Consider the following 18,841-nt stretch of genomic DNA (forward strand, 5'->3'; position numbering starts at 1 on the left):
ACCTAAGGGAAAGGAGGGAGCTTCTAGTCCTTTGCTTTGCAGTCCAGGAGAGCACACTGAGGCTAGCAGGCTGAGGCTAGCAGGCTGTGGTTAGCAGGTCGAGGCTAGCAGGCCGATGCTAGCAGGCTGTGGCTAGCAGGCCGAGGCTAGCAGGCTGAGGCTAGCTGGCTGTGGTTAGCAGACTGTGGTTAGCAGGCTGTGGCTAGCAGGCTGTGGCTAGTAGGCTGAGGCAGGCACACACGACAGGTAGGGAACTGAAGGCAGAGGAAAAAAGAAGGGTAAGATGAGGAGCCAAAAAACACAAAAATGGCAGGTTCGCAAGATTTTCAAAAGTGCTAGAATTCTAGGACAAACGGGCGAGAAGCGTTACCACATGTAGAAAGGTAAAAAGATCTGGCGATCGCGCCGAGTGAAGTCCAAACATTTGTAGGCTGCAGGTGATGAGTTGATAGCAGTCAGGTGAGTGATTAGGGTGCTGGGATCAGCTTTGCCAGGCTGAGAGCTGGAGCCAAGCCTACGCCCTAAACACGGCCACACTTCCAAAGACACACAGATACAAACAGACACAGACAGACTGTGACAGTGCCCCCCCTCAAGGAAAGCTTCCAGGCGATCCCCCAGGCTTACCTGGGTGACTGCGGTGAAAGGCCAAGATGAGGGAAGGGTCCAGGATGAAGCTGCGTGGCACCCAGCAACGCTCCTCAGGTATATGCCCCTCCCAGTCCAGTAGGTACTGTAGACCTCTACCCTGACGGCACACATCCAGCAGCCGCCGGACCGTGTAGGCTAGGTGGTCATCTATGACCCAGGGGGAGACAGTGGGCTGGTCGAAACAGGCTTCAGTTGGGAGACATGGAAGGTGGGATGGATCCTCCAGTGTGCAGGTAATTTGAGCTTAACTACTGTTGGATTGATGATGTAAATTGTTTCATAAGGGCCAACATACCAGGGTGCAAGTTTCTCTGAGTCCACCTTCAGGGGAAAGTCTCTAGAGGAAAGCCACACCTGCTGACCCGGCTAGTTTACAGGTGCCTGACTTCGGTGACGGTCAGCAAATCAACGATTTCGGTCAACAGAGCTGAGGAGGGCAGCACAAGCATCTTTCCACACCTTGCGACAATGCCGCATATGAGCCTGGACTGAAGGTACGGAGATGTTGTCCTCCTCAGCAGGAAACAACAGAGGTTGGTAACCTAAGGATACCTCAAATGGTAACACTCCAGTGGCCGCACAATGAGTTGTGGGCATACTCAACCCATACCAGGTGGGTGTTCCAGGAGGAGGGGTTCTTAGCAGCGACACATCGAAGGGCCGCTTCTAGGTCTTAATTTGCCCGTTTTTTTTTGCTAATTAGACTGAGAGTGATAACCCTAAGTCAAACTCACAGTGGCTCCAATGGGCCGTTCAGAAAGCCTTCCAAACCTCCGAAGTAAACTGAGGCCCTCTATCCGAGACCACATCTGAAGGAATACGAAGGAATAGGAAGACGGAACACATGCTGGACCATGAAGTTGGCTGTTTCCAGGGACGTGGGGAGTTTGGGTAGAGCCACAAAATGCACTGATTTAGAAAATCTGTCCATTATAGTGAGAATAACAGAATTTCCCTGAGAAGGCGGGAGGCCAGTGACAAAATGCAGTGAAATATGAGACCGTGGGCGGTTTGGGACTGTCAAGGGATGGAGTAGGCCAGCAGGTGGTCGATTGGAGGATTTTCCACGGGTACACACAGTACATGCAGACACAAAGGCACGGGTATCAGCATCCATTCTTGGCCACCACCAAAAATGTCGCTTGAGGAGAGTCATGGTGCCGCCAACTCCTGGGTGGAAGGCAAACAGGGAAGTGTGTGCCTACAGAAGAACCTGTGAACGTACTGCATCAGGCACAAAGAGGCAGTTATCTGGACCGTTACCCGGGTCTGGTTGGTCTTGCTGAGCCCTTCGGACCACCGACTCTATCTGTCAAGTCACTGCGGCCACCACACAAGACGCCGGAAGAATAGGCTCAGGACTGGTGGGACCCTCCGAAGTGAACTGACATGACAGGGCATCCGGCTTGATCATGCAGGATCCTGGACGGTAGGTCCGTGTGAAACATAATTGACCAAAAAACAAAGCCCATCGAGCCTGACGGGAATTCAGGCGCTTTGCAGACTGAATTAACTGTATGTCAGGTTTTTATGGTCTGTCCAGATGATGAAGGGGTGTTCTGCTCCCTCAAGCCAGTGTCTCCATTCTTCCAGAGCGAGTTTGACAGTCAGCAGCTCCCTGTTACCTACAAATCCCGTTTCCATATGAGTTGGGAAATTGTGTTAGATGTAAATATAATCGGTATACAATGATTTGCAAATCATTTTCAACCCATATTCAGTTGAATATGCTAAAAAGACAACATATTTGATGTTCAAACTGATAAACATTTTTTTTTTGCAAATAATCATTAACTTTAGAATTTGATGCCAGCAACACGTGACAAAGAAGTTGGGAAAGGTGGCAATAAATACTGATAAAGTTGAGGAATGCTCATCAAGCACTTATTTGGAACATCCCACTGGTGTGCAGGCTAATTGGGAACAGTTGGGTGCCAGGATTGGGTATAAAAGCAGCTTCCATGAAATGCTAAGTAATTCACAAACAAGGATGGGGTGAGGGTCACCACTTTGTAAGCAAATTTTCGAAAAGTTTTAGAACAACATTTCTCAACGAGCTATTGCAAGGAATTTAGGGATTTTACCATCTACAGTCCGTAAAATCATCAAAAAGTTCAGAAAATCTGGAGAAATCACTGCACGTAAGCGATGATATTACGGACTTTTGACCCCTCAGGCGGTACTGCATAAAAAATCGACATCAGTGTGTAAAGGATATCAGCACACGGGCTTAGGAACACGTCATAAAACCACTGTCAGTAACTACAGTTGGTTGCTACATCTGTAAGTGCAAGTTAAAACTCTACTATGCAAAGCCAAACCCATTTATCAACAATATCCTAAAACACCGCCGGCTTTTCTGGGCCCAAACTCACATAAGATGGATTAATGCAAAGTGGAAAAGTGTTCTGTGGTCTGACGAGTCCAAATTTAAAATTATATTTGGAAACTGTGGACGTGGTGTCCTCATCGGCTGTCGGGTCTGCCTCTTTCGGCTTCAAAGGGCCCTGGTAGTCTTTCAGACAGGCGCCCACGGCATTAAAGTCTTTATGCCAAGGGAAAGCCCCTCTTCTGGCCACCACCAGAATCGGCTCGACCCCACTTCTTTTGGCCAACATTTTAACAATCAGGTCGAGTGATATTTCCGGGCTAATCAGGGCTGTTACCGGCCTATACCTGCCACCCGGCCCTTCAGGCATCAGCTCCTTCACCCACCACTCTACCCAGGGTACTGCTTCATGTTTCTTCGTTGGTGGAGTGGGGGAGACCTACACTCGTATTTCAATGTTCTTCTTTGTCATAGGGTATATAAACACCCCTTTCTTTTTACAATCCAGTTCTATTGCTGCACTTAACTCGATGTCATCTTGATTGCCCCAGTGATCGAGGACATGATTTTTTACTTCTCTTGCCCATGAGCCCCACCCATACCCCAAAGGAACAACTTGGATGTAGGGTCTTTTTAACCGTCTACCATCTCTGCCACTGTTGTCGTCCGACAAAGCCCCCCAGTCCTTGGTTTCCCCCATGGTGGCGGATGCTCCATGGGCATCATCTCTTTCAGCCCCTAACTGATCTAACTCTGCATTCTCACCTTTTGCGACCTGTCGTCCCCAGGCGGTTGCACTCCAGCCATATTGCTGTTGTGCGTTATTTTAGTCGTCTCAAGTCGCCCTTCCCCTCAAGCCACTCGTAGGGCTTAGAGTAAGGGAGAGGGTCAGGCTGTTAGGCTTTTCTCGGCAGTTCGTTGGTGCTCGGTCAGTCACAGCTCTCCAACACCAGCCGCTGGTCTCGTCCGTATGTCGATTGATTCTATATTACGGACCTAGTGTCCTCAGAGCCTACCGGGCACCGATCCACTATCTGGAGTCAATACACAGTCTTCTGCGATCCTCCTAAACTGGGAAAATCACTACACTTTGCGATCTTCCCTAAAACCTGGTCGTCTCAACACGAGCAGGGATCCCCCTGGACCCCTGCAGGTTATTTTTCTTTCAGACTCAACGCACTTCTTTTTGCGAAGAGCCCCACGTTGGGGGCCACGTGTTAGAATCCGGTAATTGACGCACAATACGTATTGCGAGTCAAAATCCAGCACTCAGTTCAACGGGTCCTGTCCCCTTGGGCTCTACTCAGCTGGATGGCGAGGCAATTAGCCTAGTTCTACTACCCTGTGTTGGTTCGGCGTCTGTTCCACTTCCTTCCGTGGTCTACCCGGTAGAGAAGCCTATCTCGTAAGACCGAGTCAAAATCACTGATCCCACCGTTGACTGGTAGCTCGCCTCTAATGAATCTTGGCTCTTGTTACTGACTAGGTTACATTTGAGGGCGCGGGTAAGGAAAAGCCTTTACAGGACATATTGTAAGTGGACTGCGTAAGAGTGACCCGTCAGTGCTAGGTGTTGGACGTGTAGAAGCCCTAATGTATTACATCAAGGACGAGGTGGTACAAAGGGGCATGAACTCTTATTCCTTTATATGATGCCTTTTATTGCAGGTTCGATAGAATAAGTGTTGAGCAGCTTCAATAAATCATTCCCAATAATCATCAATAATAAAAGAATATCACTGAAAATATTGTAATAATGTAATAAATGGCTAATCAATGTGTCAATGTGTCCCAGTTCTAATAGAAGTCGGAATGGGTCTTACTGTGCAAGGTTCTTCGGGGGATGTTCCCAAAAAGAAGAGAGCTCGAATCGGTTCCAAAAAGCGGAAAAATACAAAATAAAATATGGTAAACCGAAAACCACAAGGCCCCAAAAAAGGGGCAAATTACCAAAGAAAACCCAAAAACCAGACTACCCCAAAAAAGGGGGAAAAATCATGAAATAAAAAACGGTAAACCGAAAACCAAAAAAAAAAAAAAAAAGGGGTAAAGTACAAAAGAAAATACGGAAGATGGAAAAATTAGATAAAACCCCAAAAATACCCCAAAAAAGCGGGGAACCGAAGCGTGCTTTCCAAAAAGGGTAAAAAGCCAAAAATGTCCAAAAAAGGGGCCTCTGAAATTTGGAAGAAGCCAGATAGATCACCGGGCCCGGCGATCACATCCAGGCTTTGGTTGCGTCAGCAGAAGAGCGGAACCAAAACGAGAAATGGTGGCGGCCACGAGCCGAGGCCCAAGCGGCCAACGACCTGGTTCCTCTGGTGAACAGGAAGTCTTGTTCCTCTATTGCCGTTATCGCAGGGGGGGATCAGAAATGGATAAAAGTCTCTTGTTCTTCGAATCAGGTTCTACTTGGAGAGCTGGAAATATCTCAGCTGCATTCCGGCCGAATGCAGCTGAGATAGGCTCCAGCGAACCCCCAAAAAGGGACAAGCGGTAGAAAATTGATGGATGGATCTCATCAAGTTAATCAGAACTGACTTAGTTATTTAGGTAGAGAACTGTTGTACGAAGAATTATTTGATATAAATGTTGTACAAATTAAGAACAGGAAGAGAACATATGTGTTAGAAATTACTATGAAGTAGGAAAGGGGTGGGATTAAATATGCTTTGCATCTTCCTATTCATTTTCGGACATGCTGAAAATAAGGAAAAAAGAAGTATGTGGGTTATCATATTTAAACTCTATACATTTTCAAAATGAACTTCAACCAACCAACTTTCATGACTTCTGCAGTGCTTTGTTGTGAACTTTTGGATGTGCCTGGGGTAGCCTCTTGGCAAAGGCCATGTTTGCACTAGAGACTAAGTGTAACTGTGTGGAGAGACTGGATGAGATGCAGATGAAGAGACAGGGCTGCAGTGCCAGCGTTGTACATCATGAAGGTCGATCTTTACGATGCTGAATTAGCATGTATCGCACAATTGCGTCTACCGAGACAGTGTCATGCTCATTCACACAGACCAGACGGACATTGGCCACAGGCTAGTGGGCAGCATAAGACGGAGTAGGCTCTTCTCTGGGTTGCTTTGTTAGGTCTGTTCCTGTCTCTGGGTGTGCAACTCCCCACCCAAGCAGACGATGGCTTGGAGCACTGTAGAGGCCACCGTGGTGTATGGGGCTGTTAAAATGGTTTTGTTGTATGCTTGGTGCAATTCTATGTACGCAATATGTATTATTTAATGCTCTTTACTTTTGTGTTTTAATTTTGAAGCTGTATGTGGAAATGGCGCCGCGGAAGTATCCTTTGTGTTCTTTAATGTTTCTCTTGATTCCATATGTTATTACTATATTTTTTGTGGACTTTTTGTATCTACATTCCAACCACATAATTTCCCCATTGTGGTATGAATAAATTCTATCCTATCCTATTAATATATATTATATCAGTGGTTCTCAAATGGGGGTACGCGTACTCCTGGGGGTACTTGTAGGTATGCCAAGGGGTACGTGAGATTTTTAAAAAATATTCTAAAAATAGCAACAATTAAAAAATCCTGTATAAATATATTTATTGAATAATACTTCAGCAAAATATGAATGTAAGTTCATAAACTGTGAAAAGAAATGCAACAATGCAATATTCAGTGTTGACAGCTAGATTTTTTTGTGGACATGTTCCATAAATACTGATGTTAAAGATTTATTTTTTTGTGAAAAAATGTTTGGAATTAAGTTCATGAATCCAGATGGATCTCTATTACAATACTCAAAGAGGGCACTTTAAGTTGATGATTACTTCTATGTGTAGACATTTGTATTTATAATTGAATCTCTTGTTTATTTTTCAACAAGTTTTTAGTTATTTTTATAATTTTTTTTCCAAATAGTTCAAGAAAGACCACCACAAATGAGCAATATTTTGCACTGTTATACAGTTTAATAAATCAGAAACTGATGACATGGTGCTGTATTTTACTTCTTTATCTCTTTTTTTCAACCAAATATGCTTTGCTCTGATTAGGGGGTACAAGAATTAAAAAATATATTCACAGAGGGTACATCACTGAAAAAAGGTTGAGAACCACTGTATTGTATTATAAACAGTATATTATATTATACTATTGCAAATTGCACCCATGCATACAGTTTTTCAAGTCAAAATAAATAATGCTGCTGCAGTGTCTTTTTTTATAGCAATATTTCATCGCGGGTGTATGTGTTTTAATTTGTATACAGTAAAAGATACAAGCAAACAATGGCTCCTATTATGTAACATTCTTATAGATGGCATTAAGCTCAGCCCTCAGTTTTTTAAAAGAGGGTCTATTTTTGGATTCATGCTGCCAGCAGCTGCTCATAAGCCTGGAAACTTCCATTGGACAGCCCCGTGGAGCCGCCATGCGATATCCTAAAACACATCACCACAATACCTCACTGACATGACATGTGTATAATAATTTAAGTACAGTTTTAACAACACAATTAAAGAAGTTGCCTGGTGCAGACATTTACTGATTATATCTGAATTGCATGTGTGTTTATTTACCTTTTTCGACCTCATCTCTTGTCTGCTGGTTGCTCATGCTGGCGTAAGGTTGGATTCCCAAGGAGAAGACCTCCCACAGCAGCACACCAAAGCTCCATACGTCACTCTCTGTGGTGTAACGACCTAAAAATGCCGGCAGGGGGCAGTGTTGACATAGGCACACAAACAAAGGTTGGAATTGCTCATGTTGCCAGCACATTCAAACAGTGGTGTGCCGTCAGGGCCAGCAAGGCCTTCTGTGCTGGCCTAACATAACCAGAAATCATGATCATAATTAAAGATACAATTATTTTTTTGTTTACTTTCCCCAAATATCTAAAAGTACTCATATTCTCTTCATGTCATATTATACTCTTTCCAGTGCTGTTGTTTCCAGTTTTAGTTTGTATCCAATCAGAATTCAGCTCGTTTATGTTGCCATGCCGTACCAAATCTGCCAGATGCCTTCAGAATCATCAATCCGGGCGTCCGTACACTGTAAGTGATCGGGGGCATACAGTTGATAGACAGTTGATATAGCCAATCAGATCACGACTTGTTGTCAGTAAGGCCTTCTTGATGGCCTCAGTTTGAACGTGACATTTACGTGTCCTGTGATTGGACACTTACCGGGATCGTTAGCGGATGAATTGGAGAACACATAGAGTTGAGAGACAGTTTTGATAGCCAATCAGTTCACAAGTTGTTGACAGTCACTGTTCTGTTACAACTAAAAGTTGTAAACTCCTGTTGTTAAAGTGTGTCATGTTTTTCATTTAATCGACATTGTCACATGTGTATTTGTCGCCATCATGTGGTCAGGGCGGTTAATATATATTTGAGAAGTGTGTACTTTAAATCAAACTTTATTGACCGAAAGTCGCATAAGCCGAGCAGATAAATTTACGGCATATGTTTTAATTCCTGATGCTTTTTAATTGATTTCTAAATGCGTCAGAAAGTAACCCGTTTTGTTGATGTGATTCCATGCCCAGCATGGTGTAAATGTGTTCCTGTATAGTATTTCCCCAGCAATGATAATGTGATAACATTGATTATGGTATTTTGAGTGTTAATCATTGAAGTCTGACATCACTGAAGGCCTAGGTGGGAAACGCATGGCCCACTGCTGCATCCAAATGTTTGTTGGGGGAAAATAGATAACCTACTCAGTGGCCCAGTGGTTAGAGTGTCCGCCCTGAGATCGGTAGGTCATGAGTTCAAATCCTGGCCGAGTCATAACAAAGACTATAAAAAATGGGACCCGTTACCTCCCTGCTTGGCACTCAGCATTAAGGGTTGGAATTGGGGGGCTAAATCACCATAAATGATTCCCGGGCACGGCACCGCTACTGCCCACTGCTCCCCTCACCTCCCAGGAGGTGATCATGGGTGATGGGTCAAATGCAGAGAATAATTTTGCCACATCTAGTATGTGTGTGACAATCATTGGTACTTTTTAAAACTTTTTTAACGTGAACTTTTTTTTTGTTACTTTTTTATAAAAAAATAAGTCTCCTATGATCATTGTCATTTTTATAGAAACAAAAATCAATCCATCCATTTTTACCGCTTGTCTCTCTCGGGTTTGCGGGGGTGCTGGAGCCTTAGCTGCATTCGGGCAGAAGGCAGGGTACACCCTGGCCAAGTCGTCATCTCATCGCAGGGCCAACACAGATAGGCAACATTCATACATTAGGGGCCAATTTATTGAAATTTCTTACAAAAAAACATTTTGGAAATTATAAACGTCACAATCAAAGAAAATATAGCAATTTCTTAAAACTTCTTTGTGTGTTCTCATCCCCCAAAATAACAAAATCCTCAATTAGCCAAGTATTTATCACCAGACAAAAATAATTATTAACCGGCATAGCTCGGTTGGCAGAGTGGCCGTGCCAGCAACTTGAGGGTTGCAGGTTCGATTCCCGCTTGTGCCATCCTAGTTACTGTCGTTGTGTCTTTGGGCAAGACACTTTACCCACCTGCTCCCAGTGCCACCCACACTGGTTTAAATGTAACTTAGATATTGGGTGTCACTATGTAAAGCGCTTTGAGTCACTTGAGAAAAGCGCTATATAAATATAATTCACTTCACTTCACCAATCAATCAATCAATGAATCAACCTATCCCCAGGTGCATGTCTTTGGAGGTGGGAGGAAGCCGGAGTAACCGGAAGGAACCCGCGCAGTCACGGGGAGAACATGCAAACTCCACACAGAAAGCCAAGGTAGACAAAAATACATGATAATTTTTTACTGTTTTTTTCTTATGAATGGAGATAGGTTGATTGGCAACACTAAATTGTCCCTAGTGGGTGAATGTGAGTGTGAATGTTGTCTGTCTATCTGTGTTGGCCCTGCGATGAGGTGGCGACTTGTCCAGGGTGTATGACGCCTTCCGCCCGATTGTAGCTGAGATAAGCACCAGCGCCCCCCGCTACCCCAAACGGAATAAGCGGTAAAAAATGGATGGATGGATGAATCTATTTAATCTAATCTACAGCCAATCAATTATTGATTGGTTAACAGTCCATTGCATGATTTCATTTATTTTTATGTTATTTTTAAATGTATTTTCATATGTTTTACAGTTTTTATACATTTGTAACATGCTCAAAGTTATAGGTTTCAAACCAAAATATATACAAGTTACGACCAATGGTTGGGCAGAACAAATATTTTCTAAGTGTCTATATTTTTCATAATTAATCATTATTTTATTTAAAAAAAATATTTTACACCATTTATACAGTTTGCAACTTGCTCAAAGTTACAGTTACCATTTTTTGTGTTGATAGATTTCACAATTAATTATTTTTATTGTATTGATTTTTTCTTATCTTATTTTATTTTTATTATTTCTTTATTTTTCTCTATGTTTTAAATTTTTTTTTTTCTACAGTATTTATACAGTTGCAACTTGCTCAAAGTTACTGTTACCATTAATGGTTTAACAAACACATACATTTTTAAAGGGTCTATATTTTTCCGAATTACGAATACATAAAGCAATAAATTTTAAATTATGATATGTTGAATATTGCTGAATAAAAGTTGCTCATTTGGGTAATTTTTCTGGGGTCCAGGATTGTCTTGTCCACACATACACGCAGGGAGCACGTGCAAATACACAAAAGCCGTCCAAAAGAAGCAACTAACAATTTGCAGTCATGTTGTTGTTATGATATGATATACATCTAATAATAGCTAATGCTAGATATCTAAATTGATATAATTAGCTAACGACAAACAAAGCCTAATATACAGGCTTAGTTTGCGTTATTATAATTTAGCATGAATTGATTAAGTGGACCCCGACTTAAACAAGTTGAACAACTTATTCAGGTGTTACCATTTAATGGTCAATTGTACAGAAAATGTACTGTACGGTGCAATTTACTAATATAAGTTTGAATGAATCAATCAAAAAAGGTCCTAAAAGCCGAGATAAAACACGTTGGAAAGATGTCACCCTCAAGGCATCTGCGTAAAGGTTGCAAACAGCCCATCGAAAGTTTTTTTCTTACAACATCTAATATCCTCACTTGTCTGTCAAAATGATAAAATATTATGATTTGTTCTAATGATGTCACATTTTATAGTTTAGAGAATGTTAAATTATTATAATCATTTCACATGAGAGTTGAAGCCCGACTGACCATAGTAGCAACTTTTTTTTTTTACATGGAGTGCAGTTCTCTCTCAATTTTGGCTAACAATGTCAGCCGTAATTCCAAATGGATTGTGTTTCCTGTTTAATGTAGTAATACCCTAGTACAAACACAATTACTACTGTTTGAGTCCAGCTCTATACAGGCAAAGCACTACACAGGAAATACATGGCGGGCCAAACGTTTCCATACAAAGGAAAATTGTGTCACGTATATTGTTAAGTTTTAAAATAAATAAATGATAAATGGGTTGTACTTGTATAGCGCTTTTCTACCTTCAAGGTAGTCAAAGCGCTTTGACACTACTTCCACATTTACCCATTCACACACACATTCACACACTGATGGAGGGAGCTGCCATGCAAGGCGCCAACCAGCACCCATCAGGAGCAAGGGTGAAGTGTCTTGCTCAGGACACAACAGACGTGACGAGGTTGGTACTAGGTGGGATTTGAACCAGTGACCCTCGGGTTGCGCACGGCCACTCTACCACTGCGCCACCCCGTCCCTTTTAAATCGAAATCATCCAATCATCCTTCTTGACTTCCCTTCCTTCCGACCTGCCTTCCCTCATTCCTTCCTTCCTTCCTTTATCCATCCATCCCATCCATCCAACCTTCCTTCTATCTTCCAAAACATAAATTCATGTACATCCAATCATCTAGTCATTCATTCATCCATCAATCCTTCCTTCCTGAACATCCATCCACCCTTCTTTTTTTTCCATTCCTTCTATCCAATCATATATTAAGACATCCTCCGATATATCCAACCCTCCATCCATCCAATCACATGTTTATTCATCTTCTGATCCATTCATCCATCTTTCAAAAACTTCCATCCATCCATCCATCAATCCTTCCTTCCATTCAAAACATCCATAATTTCTTCTATTTGTCCATCCATCCATTTATCTTTACATACATCCAACCACGCTCACTCGTATTCACCTTTATTACAATATAGAGTCTCTAATTAAAGCTACCTTGATTGTTTTTGGACTGCTTAGAGAACCACAGTACTCGGAGCAAAACATGCAAACTGTAATGTCACATATCATACCTAACTATTTCAAAATACTCATAAAGTGAAGCATTGCAGGTCCTGAACCACCTCTTTTGGTTTGAATTTGGCGATAACTTTTCCTCACAGTAAACAATGGACTTTGAAATTATATTTTCCATCATCAACCTGCCACCATCATAAAACCATCAGTGCTTAACGTAAGGAATAAAATGAATGCAATGCAAAGCTGAGCATGTACATGCACCTCAAGCATCAAACTACAGTAGAAGATGCTCTTCATTGTCAGCCACTTTCAACAGTCAATTGTAAAATCAACCTGCAATTGCTAACGCAACATGGCTGCTACAAGTAGCTAATCTGGGTCACCATGGCAACAACAGTGATTATCCTTTTTGCTAGCCAGTAGTAACAAATTCAAGGTAGATAAATTGTAGGCCCTATTCTTACATAATGTGGCTTTAATTTATATTTCTCTGTGGGTCTTTACTTTATCTGCTCTGTATTTGTAGCGTGTTTACAGTCACAAACAATGCTTACGTAACCCCGACTTTGCAGAGCAAAATGTCAAATGAGATAATGGTGCAATAGGTGCTGGTAAAGTCTCTAAAGACTGACTGCTTGTGACGCTTGCAGGTCAATAACAAGCAGTGATGTATGATTGTAGTGAGTACAGACAGAGGCAGCAGGGTAAACCTTGGCGTTATTTACCGTAGTTGAGTGCTTCAGGAGCCGTCCATTTGATGGGTATCTGTCTGAGGCCGCCCTCTGCACAGTAAACTCCATCATCCTGCTGTCGAGACATCCCAAAATCACTTATCTTCACGACGTGATGCTCAGCCACCAGGCAGTTTCTGGCAGCCAAATCTCTGCAAAAAAAATATCACGCAAGGCAGAAGCAAGCTGTAAACACACAACAGTGAGGACTCAGAAGTTGTACATGCAAAGGAGTACATTAGTGCATACAAAGTAGTATATTTGTACATGCAAAGTAGTACATAAGTACATGAAAAGTTGTACCATAGTACGTACCAGTGGTGTGCCGTCAGATCCAGCTAGGCCTTCTCTGCTGGCCTAACATAACTGGAAATCATGATAATAATTGAAGATAAAAGTACGTTTATATTTACTTTTCCTAAATCTATTCATATTCTCTTCATGTCATATTATGCGCCTTCCAGTGCTGTTGTTTTTAGGTTAGAGTTTGTATCCAATCAGAAATCAGCTAGCTTATGTTGCCATGCTGTATGAAATATGTCCGCGGCCTTCAGAATCAACAATGCAGGCGTTTGTGCACTGTAAGTGAACGGCACATACAGTTGATAGATAATTGCAATCAGATCACTCGTTGTTGTCAAGGCCTTCTAGCTGGCCTCACGTGACATTTACACGTCCTGTCATTGTATACTCACTGGTTTGAGCCGCAGTCGGTGCTATGCAGATCAGCAGAGCCACACCCAAGACCGTAAGATAATGAATTTGAGAACACAAACAGTTTATAGAGAGTTGCAATAGCCAATCAGATCACAAGTTGTTGACAATAGCCTATCTAGGTAGCCTGATGTTAACGAGACTGTGATTGGATAGTCACTTGTCATTCCAAAGTGAGAATCCAATCACAAGTTGCAATTTCAATTTACTAAAGCAGGAAGTGATGCGCCGTAGCCATACCATGAATTGATTAACGTGGACCCCGACTTAAACAAGTTGAAAAACTTATTTTCGGGTGTTACCATTTAGTGGTCAACTGTACGGAATATGTACTGAACTGTGTAATCTACTAATAAAAGTATCAATCAATCGATAAATACCGAGCTAGCACAGAAATCACAGTTACTCACTTTTTTAACCCACAGATACTCACTTTTTTAACCCTCAAAGAAGGAGAACAAAACGCTGATTAGGTGAAAGATATATATTTGCGAGGCCATTTTCAAGAAGGATATTCAAACTATATCTTGTGAGATGATGTCAGCCAACCCCGGAAGCTAGCCCTGCTGATGGGGAAATGCCCGCCACTTACACTCGAATCAACCGACTACAAGCGGTACCCCTGGTTTATACGGCGTCGAATTGGTTCTGCAAATTGTGAGTTAAAATATTTTAATTCTTTATTATTTCATATTTAATATGTTTTTGAAGTTTAAATTTTGACAGTAGCACATAAGATATGTTTTAATTGCTGATGCGGGTGTATTGATTTTAAAATGCCACAGAATATCAACTGTTTTGTACACTATTGAGGTGTTTCAATGTTCAGTAGTGCGTAAATGTATTCCTGTATAGTAGTGTTCCAGCAATGGTCATGTGGTGACATAAATTATGGTATTTTGAGAGGTAATCATTAAAGGCAGACATCACTTCCCTAAGTGGGAAATGCACGGCCCGCCGCTGGTACATACAAAGTGGTGAAATAGTACATACAAAGTAGAACATAGGTACATGAAAAGTAGTACAATAGTGCATGAAAAGTAGTACAATAGCACATACAAAGTAGTACATTAGTACACACAAAGTGTTACACGCAAAAGTACTTTGTCATGCAGTGTTAAAGAAGGTCTTATCACATCCAAGCCTCTTCTATTTCATTTCTTATGCAAACTGTGACTGGTGAGAAACGTTTAAAAAGTATTTAGGGAGCCTGAAAAGACTTGAAAAAAGTCAACAGAGGGTCTTTTACATCTGATGTAACACACTTGTAACACATTTGCTGGGTAAATCCATTCAAATCAGTCACATCACAAACACAAGTGAATTATTCAGCACCTTAGTAGTAAGGAGCTTTTATTGTTTAATGCTGCATGGCTCCTTGTACCGTTGTGATATCCATCCATGTCCTACCGCTTGTCCCTTTTGGGGTTGTGGGGGGTGCTGGAGCCTATCTCAGCTGCATTCGGAGGGAAGGCTGTGTACACCCTGGATAAGTCGCTACCTGATCGCCGGGCCAACACAGATAGACAACATTCACACACACATTTAGTGTGTGTGTTAATGTTTAGGGCCAAGTTAGTGTTGTCATTTTGTGATATCAAACTTTAAATAGTGCTTGTAAAAAAAAATAGTATAGTGTATATTGCAATATATTTTCATGATTTGGAATATTATTTGGTTTAGGGTGTTTTGTTTTTTTATCAAGATTTAATCAAAATATTTACAGTTCCATACATTCGAGTTAAAATGCATGTTTATTTGATGAAGGGTGAAAGTCATGCCTTGTCCAGCATGTGAATTGTACCAGTGGGATCATATGAACTTTGTTTATGCAACTTTGTTAGGCATGTTCAAAATTATAAACAGCAGTAATTCAACTTACAAGTTTAATTGTTTCTGTGATGGAACGCTTAACTCAAAACGCTTGTATTTCAAATCAACGTCTCCCATTGAAATGAATCGAAAACAATTTAGTTGGTGCTCGGCTCCCAAAAAACAGCACAATTGTAACATGTAAATATTGAAAACTAACATTTAGATAGCAGCATTTACCTTGGAGAGTGGACTTTTCCATATTTTTGTGGATAAATGTCTGTTGTTTGGATAATATTTTAACATTCTTAGCTGCCATTAGACTCATTCTGCTTGTTTGTGGTGCAGACTAGCAGCGAAATGCTCAAATTGCCACGCTCAGTCATGTTTTTGAATGGATCCTGTCCTTCACACCCAATTTTTCCTTTACCATCCTTTTACAAAACAAAGATATGTCCATCTCTAGCTATAAGCTAATGCTTGTGAGTAAGACCGGATTTTTTGGGCGGATATTCCGTGGTTCACCCTAACTAATGTCGGGGATGTTTATAACTCAGATTTTTGCCTGCAACTTAAAGCATAACAATTATCCGAGAGACAGCTTTTATCCCAAAACACTCTTAAGTTGAGGTACTTTTGTGTACTGTTATCAATACCAAAGTGACGAACGATGGACGACAGTGAATAGAAGAAAATAAAGCAACCAATAAGCTAACGCAGCACCTTTGTATGTCCAAGCTTGTTTGTGTATACCTGTGTATGCACTTCTTTTTCTCCAGGTACTCCATGCCGGCCGCAACATTTTCTGCCATTCTGACCAACATCTTAGGGGTCAGACCTTGACCTTTCTGCCGCAAGAAGGAGAGGAAATCTCCACCTTGTCAAATTTGGACACAGAGAGGACAAAATGGGAAAACAATGAAGGTTAAAAACATGATAGTTTTGAAGGAAAAAAGCCCACAATAGAAGCTGTGTGACACATACAATAAATGCTTCGATTATAGCCAATGTGTTTAGTTGTGTCGACTGCAGGAAGCACTGGTGTTAATTGGAAGCAAGCGATATATATAGAAAAGCTATTATTTCCGATAACTCATTGTAAATAACCTATTTGTTTAGCTTTAATGACACTGCGTGCAGAATTTTTTTCAGCTGTCTTTGACTACATGTTCATTTATCCAAAAGTACATTGTACAAAATGGCAAGAACAGAACAAGTGTTGTAGTTGAGCTTTGAAAGCAAACTGCATAGCCAGAATTCATGTCGGAAATCCTATCTACATTATTTGTACACCACACAACAGTTCAAAGCACAGCAATAAGTAGATATAGCTGTTGGATGCTGATCATCCACGATACTGCTGCTATCATGTGGACTTTGTGAAAAAATGCGCCCGAATATTGCCTATGGCCAAAGTTTTTATGCCAATGTGTTTTGACATGGCATTATTAAGTGGCAACAGTCGTCATTTTCTTTTGCAGACCATGTGTAACGTGCTGCAGTAAACTTACTTTGTGGCTATATGTAGAAATGGTCCCACTAAAGTGGCAGATGTTTGCATCAGTTCTTTAAATGTATTTTACTGTATTTTGTGTGGACTTTTTGTATATGCAATGCAACTACATAATTTCCCCGATGTGGGATGAATACAGTCTATCTTATCCTATCCTAAACTTAATACATTGACCCTAAAGAGCCGCATGATACAATGCGCTGCAGGACTTAATTCTTATTCACTGGTGGTCCCTGGTTCAAGCCCACGACTTGACTTGACAGATGAGCACTGTTACACACACACCTGGCCATTACAGGACATTGAGTGTTTAACTTAAGTTTTTCAAGAGTATAAAGACATCTTGGATTCAGAATTGTTTTTATTTTATTTCAAATATCTTGAAAAACTTCAGTCTTAAGCAAGTATATAAAACAAACCATTTATTTTATTCAAATGTGGAACATTTTGAATGTCTTTCAAGCAGACTGTCATAAATTTGAATTAGAAAAACAACAAATGTTATGCAAATTTTACGAATCGAAAACGTTGATATAATTTGCTCATAAGGCCTTGAAAGGGTTAAGATAAAAGTATAAAAACGTTACGTATTTTTGTTTCAGGCTGAAGTTTAATGAGAGATTTGAGCAACAGATAAAAAAAAAAAAAAAGTTAATCCAAAATGTTATTATGCCTTTTTAAAAATGAAGAACATTCAAGTCCTGTTTGACTTTTGAATAATTGCCAGTGTATGGAAAACCTGTGAATGTATTAGATTTTGACATTTAAAAAAAATACTATGAAAAAACCCTCTGAAGAACAATCATGTATAATGGAGTAACAACACAAATACAAAATACAGCAAACATTTTCAAAAAAGGACAAAAAAAAGTCTACTTTGTCCCCTGAGGGTGAAATTGTAACATTTACAGTATACTATACCGTACAGCACTGTGCAAACATCACAGGTCATTAATGAATGTTTTTTAGCAAATTGCATAATAGTATTTTATTTACTCTGGCTTCCTCCCACTTCCAAAGACAAGCACATGGGGATAGGTTGATTGGCAACACTAAATTGGCCCTAGTGTGTGAATGTGAGTGTGAATGTTGTCTGTCTATCTGTTTTGGCCCTGTGATGGGATGGCAACTTGTCCAGGGTCTACGCCGCCTCCCGCTTGAATGCAGCTGAGATAGGCTCCAGCACCCGCGCAACCCCAAAACGGCTCATGCGGTAGAAAAATAATAGATGGATGTTTCATTATGCCATGGCTGCTGCACTGAAAAAAATAACTCATAAGATTTACTTGAAAAAATTATTTTATTTGCACGCAAATGATTTGAGTAAAATTTAATGCCGCAATATCAAGTAACACTCACTTGCCAATATCAAGTAAATTCTACTTACCATATAACATAACAGTTGTGAAGATATTAAGTAACAGTTACCTAATTACATCAAAGTTTTAAGTTATATTTATCTAAACAAATTAAGTAGTCTACTTGTTTTTCATCGGCAGGAACATCATTTTACTCAAAACTTAAAGTACATTTTTTTATACCATATTTCCTTGAATAGACAATGGAGCACTAATTATTTTTAAACTTCTTCACGCTCCTGCGCTTATCGATGGCATGCAGCAAAAATTTGAGCGTGATAAGTTAGACTTTAATATATAATTATTCTGCTGCCGCGTCCCGGTGGTTAGGTAAAATTAATCTTCAGTGTTAATTCGCACCCACTTTTACTCCTTGCTGTCTACGTGCCGATGGACGAATGCTTTTCGCTGAATCTGATACGAGATTGCAATGCATAGTTGATCAACAGCCATACCTTTTACACTGATGGTTGTGATATAAACAACTTTAACATTCTTACTAATATGCGCCACACTCTG

General features: G+C 40.8%; 1 protein-coding gene across 1 annotated transcript in view; it reads right to left on the minus strand.

Annotated features, from left to right (window-relative positions):
* Nucleotides 1-4,617: 4,617 nt before the first annotated feature.
* The window catches only part of fes (FES proto-oncogene, tyrosine kinase), a 70,569-nt gene continuing 56,345 nt past the window's right edge, over nt 4,618-18,841 (minus strand). The window contains exons 18-21 of the mRNA XM_061881427.1: nt 16,205-16,328; nt 12,920-13,077; nt 7,533-7,655; nt 4,618-7,394 (exon numbers count right to left, since the gene is read on the minus strand). Coding sequence (XP_061737411.1) covers nt 7,252-7,394; nt 7,533-7,655; nt 12,920-13,077; nt 16,205-16,328 — 548 coding nt within the window. The 3' untranslated portion in view covers nt 4,618-7,251. The remainder of the gene's footprint in view (nt 7,395-7,532; nt 7,656-12,919; nt 13,078-16,204; nt 16,329-18,841) is intronic.

This window comes from Nerophis ophidion, linkage group LG02, assembly GCF_033978795.1.
Source record: "Nerophis ophidion isolate RoL-2023_Sa linkage group LG02, RoL_Noph_v1.0, whole genome shotgun sequence".
Lineage (NCBI taxonomy): Eukaryota > Metazoa > Chordata > Actinopteri > Syngnathiformes > Syngnathidae > Nerophis > Nerophis ophidion.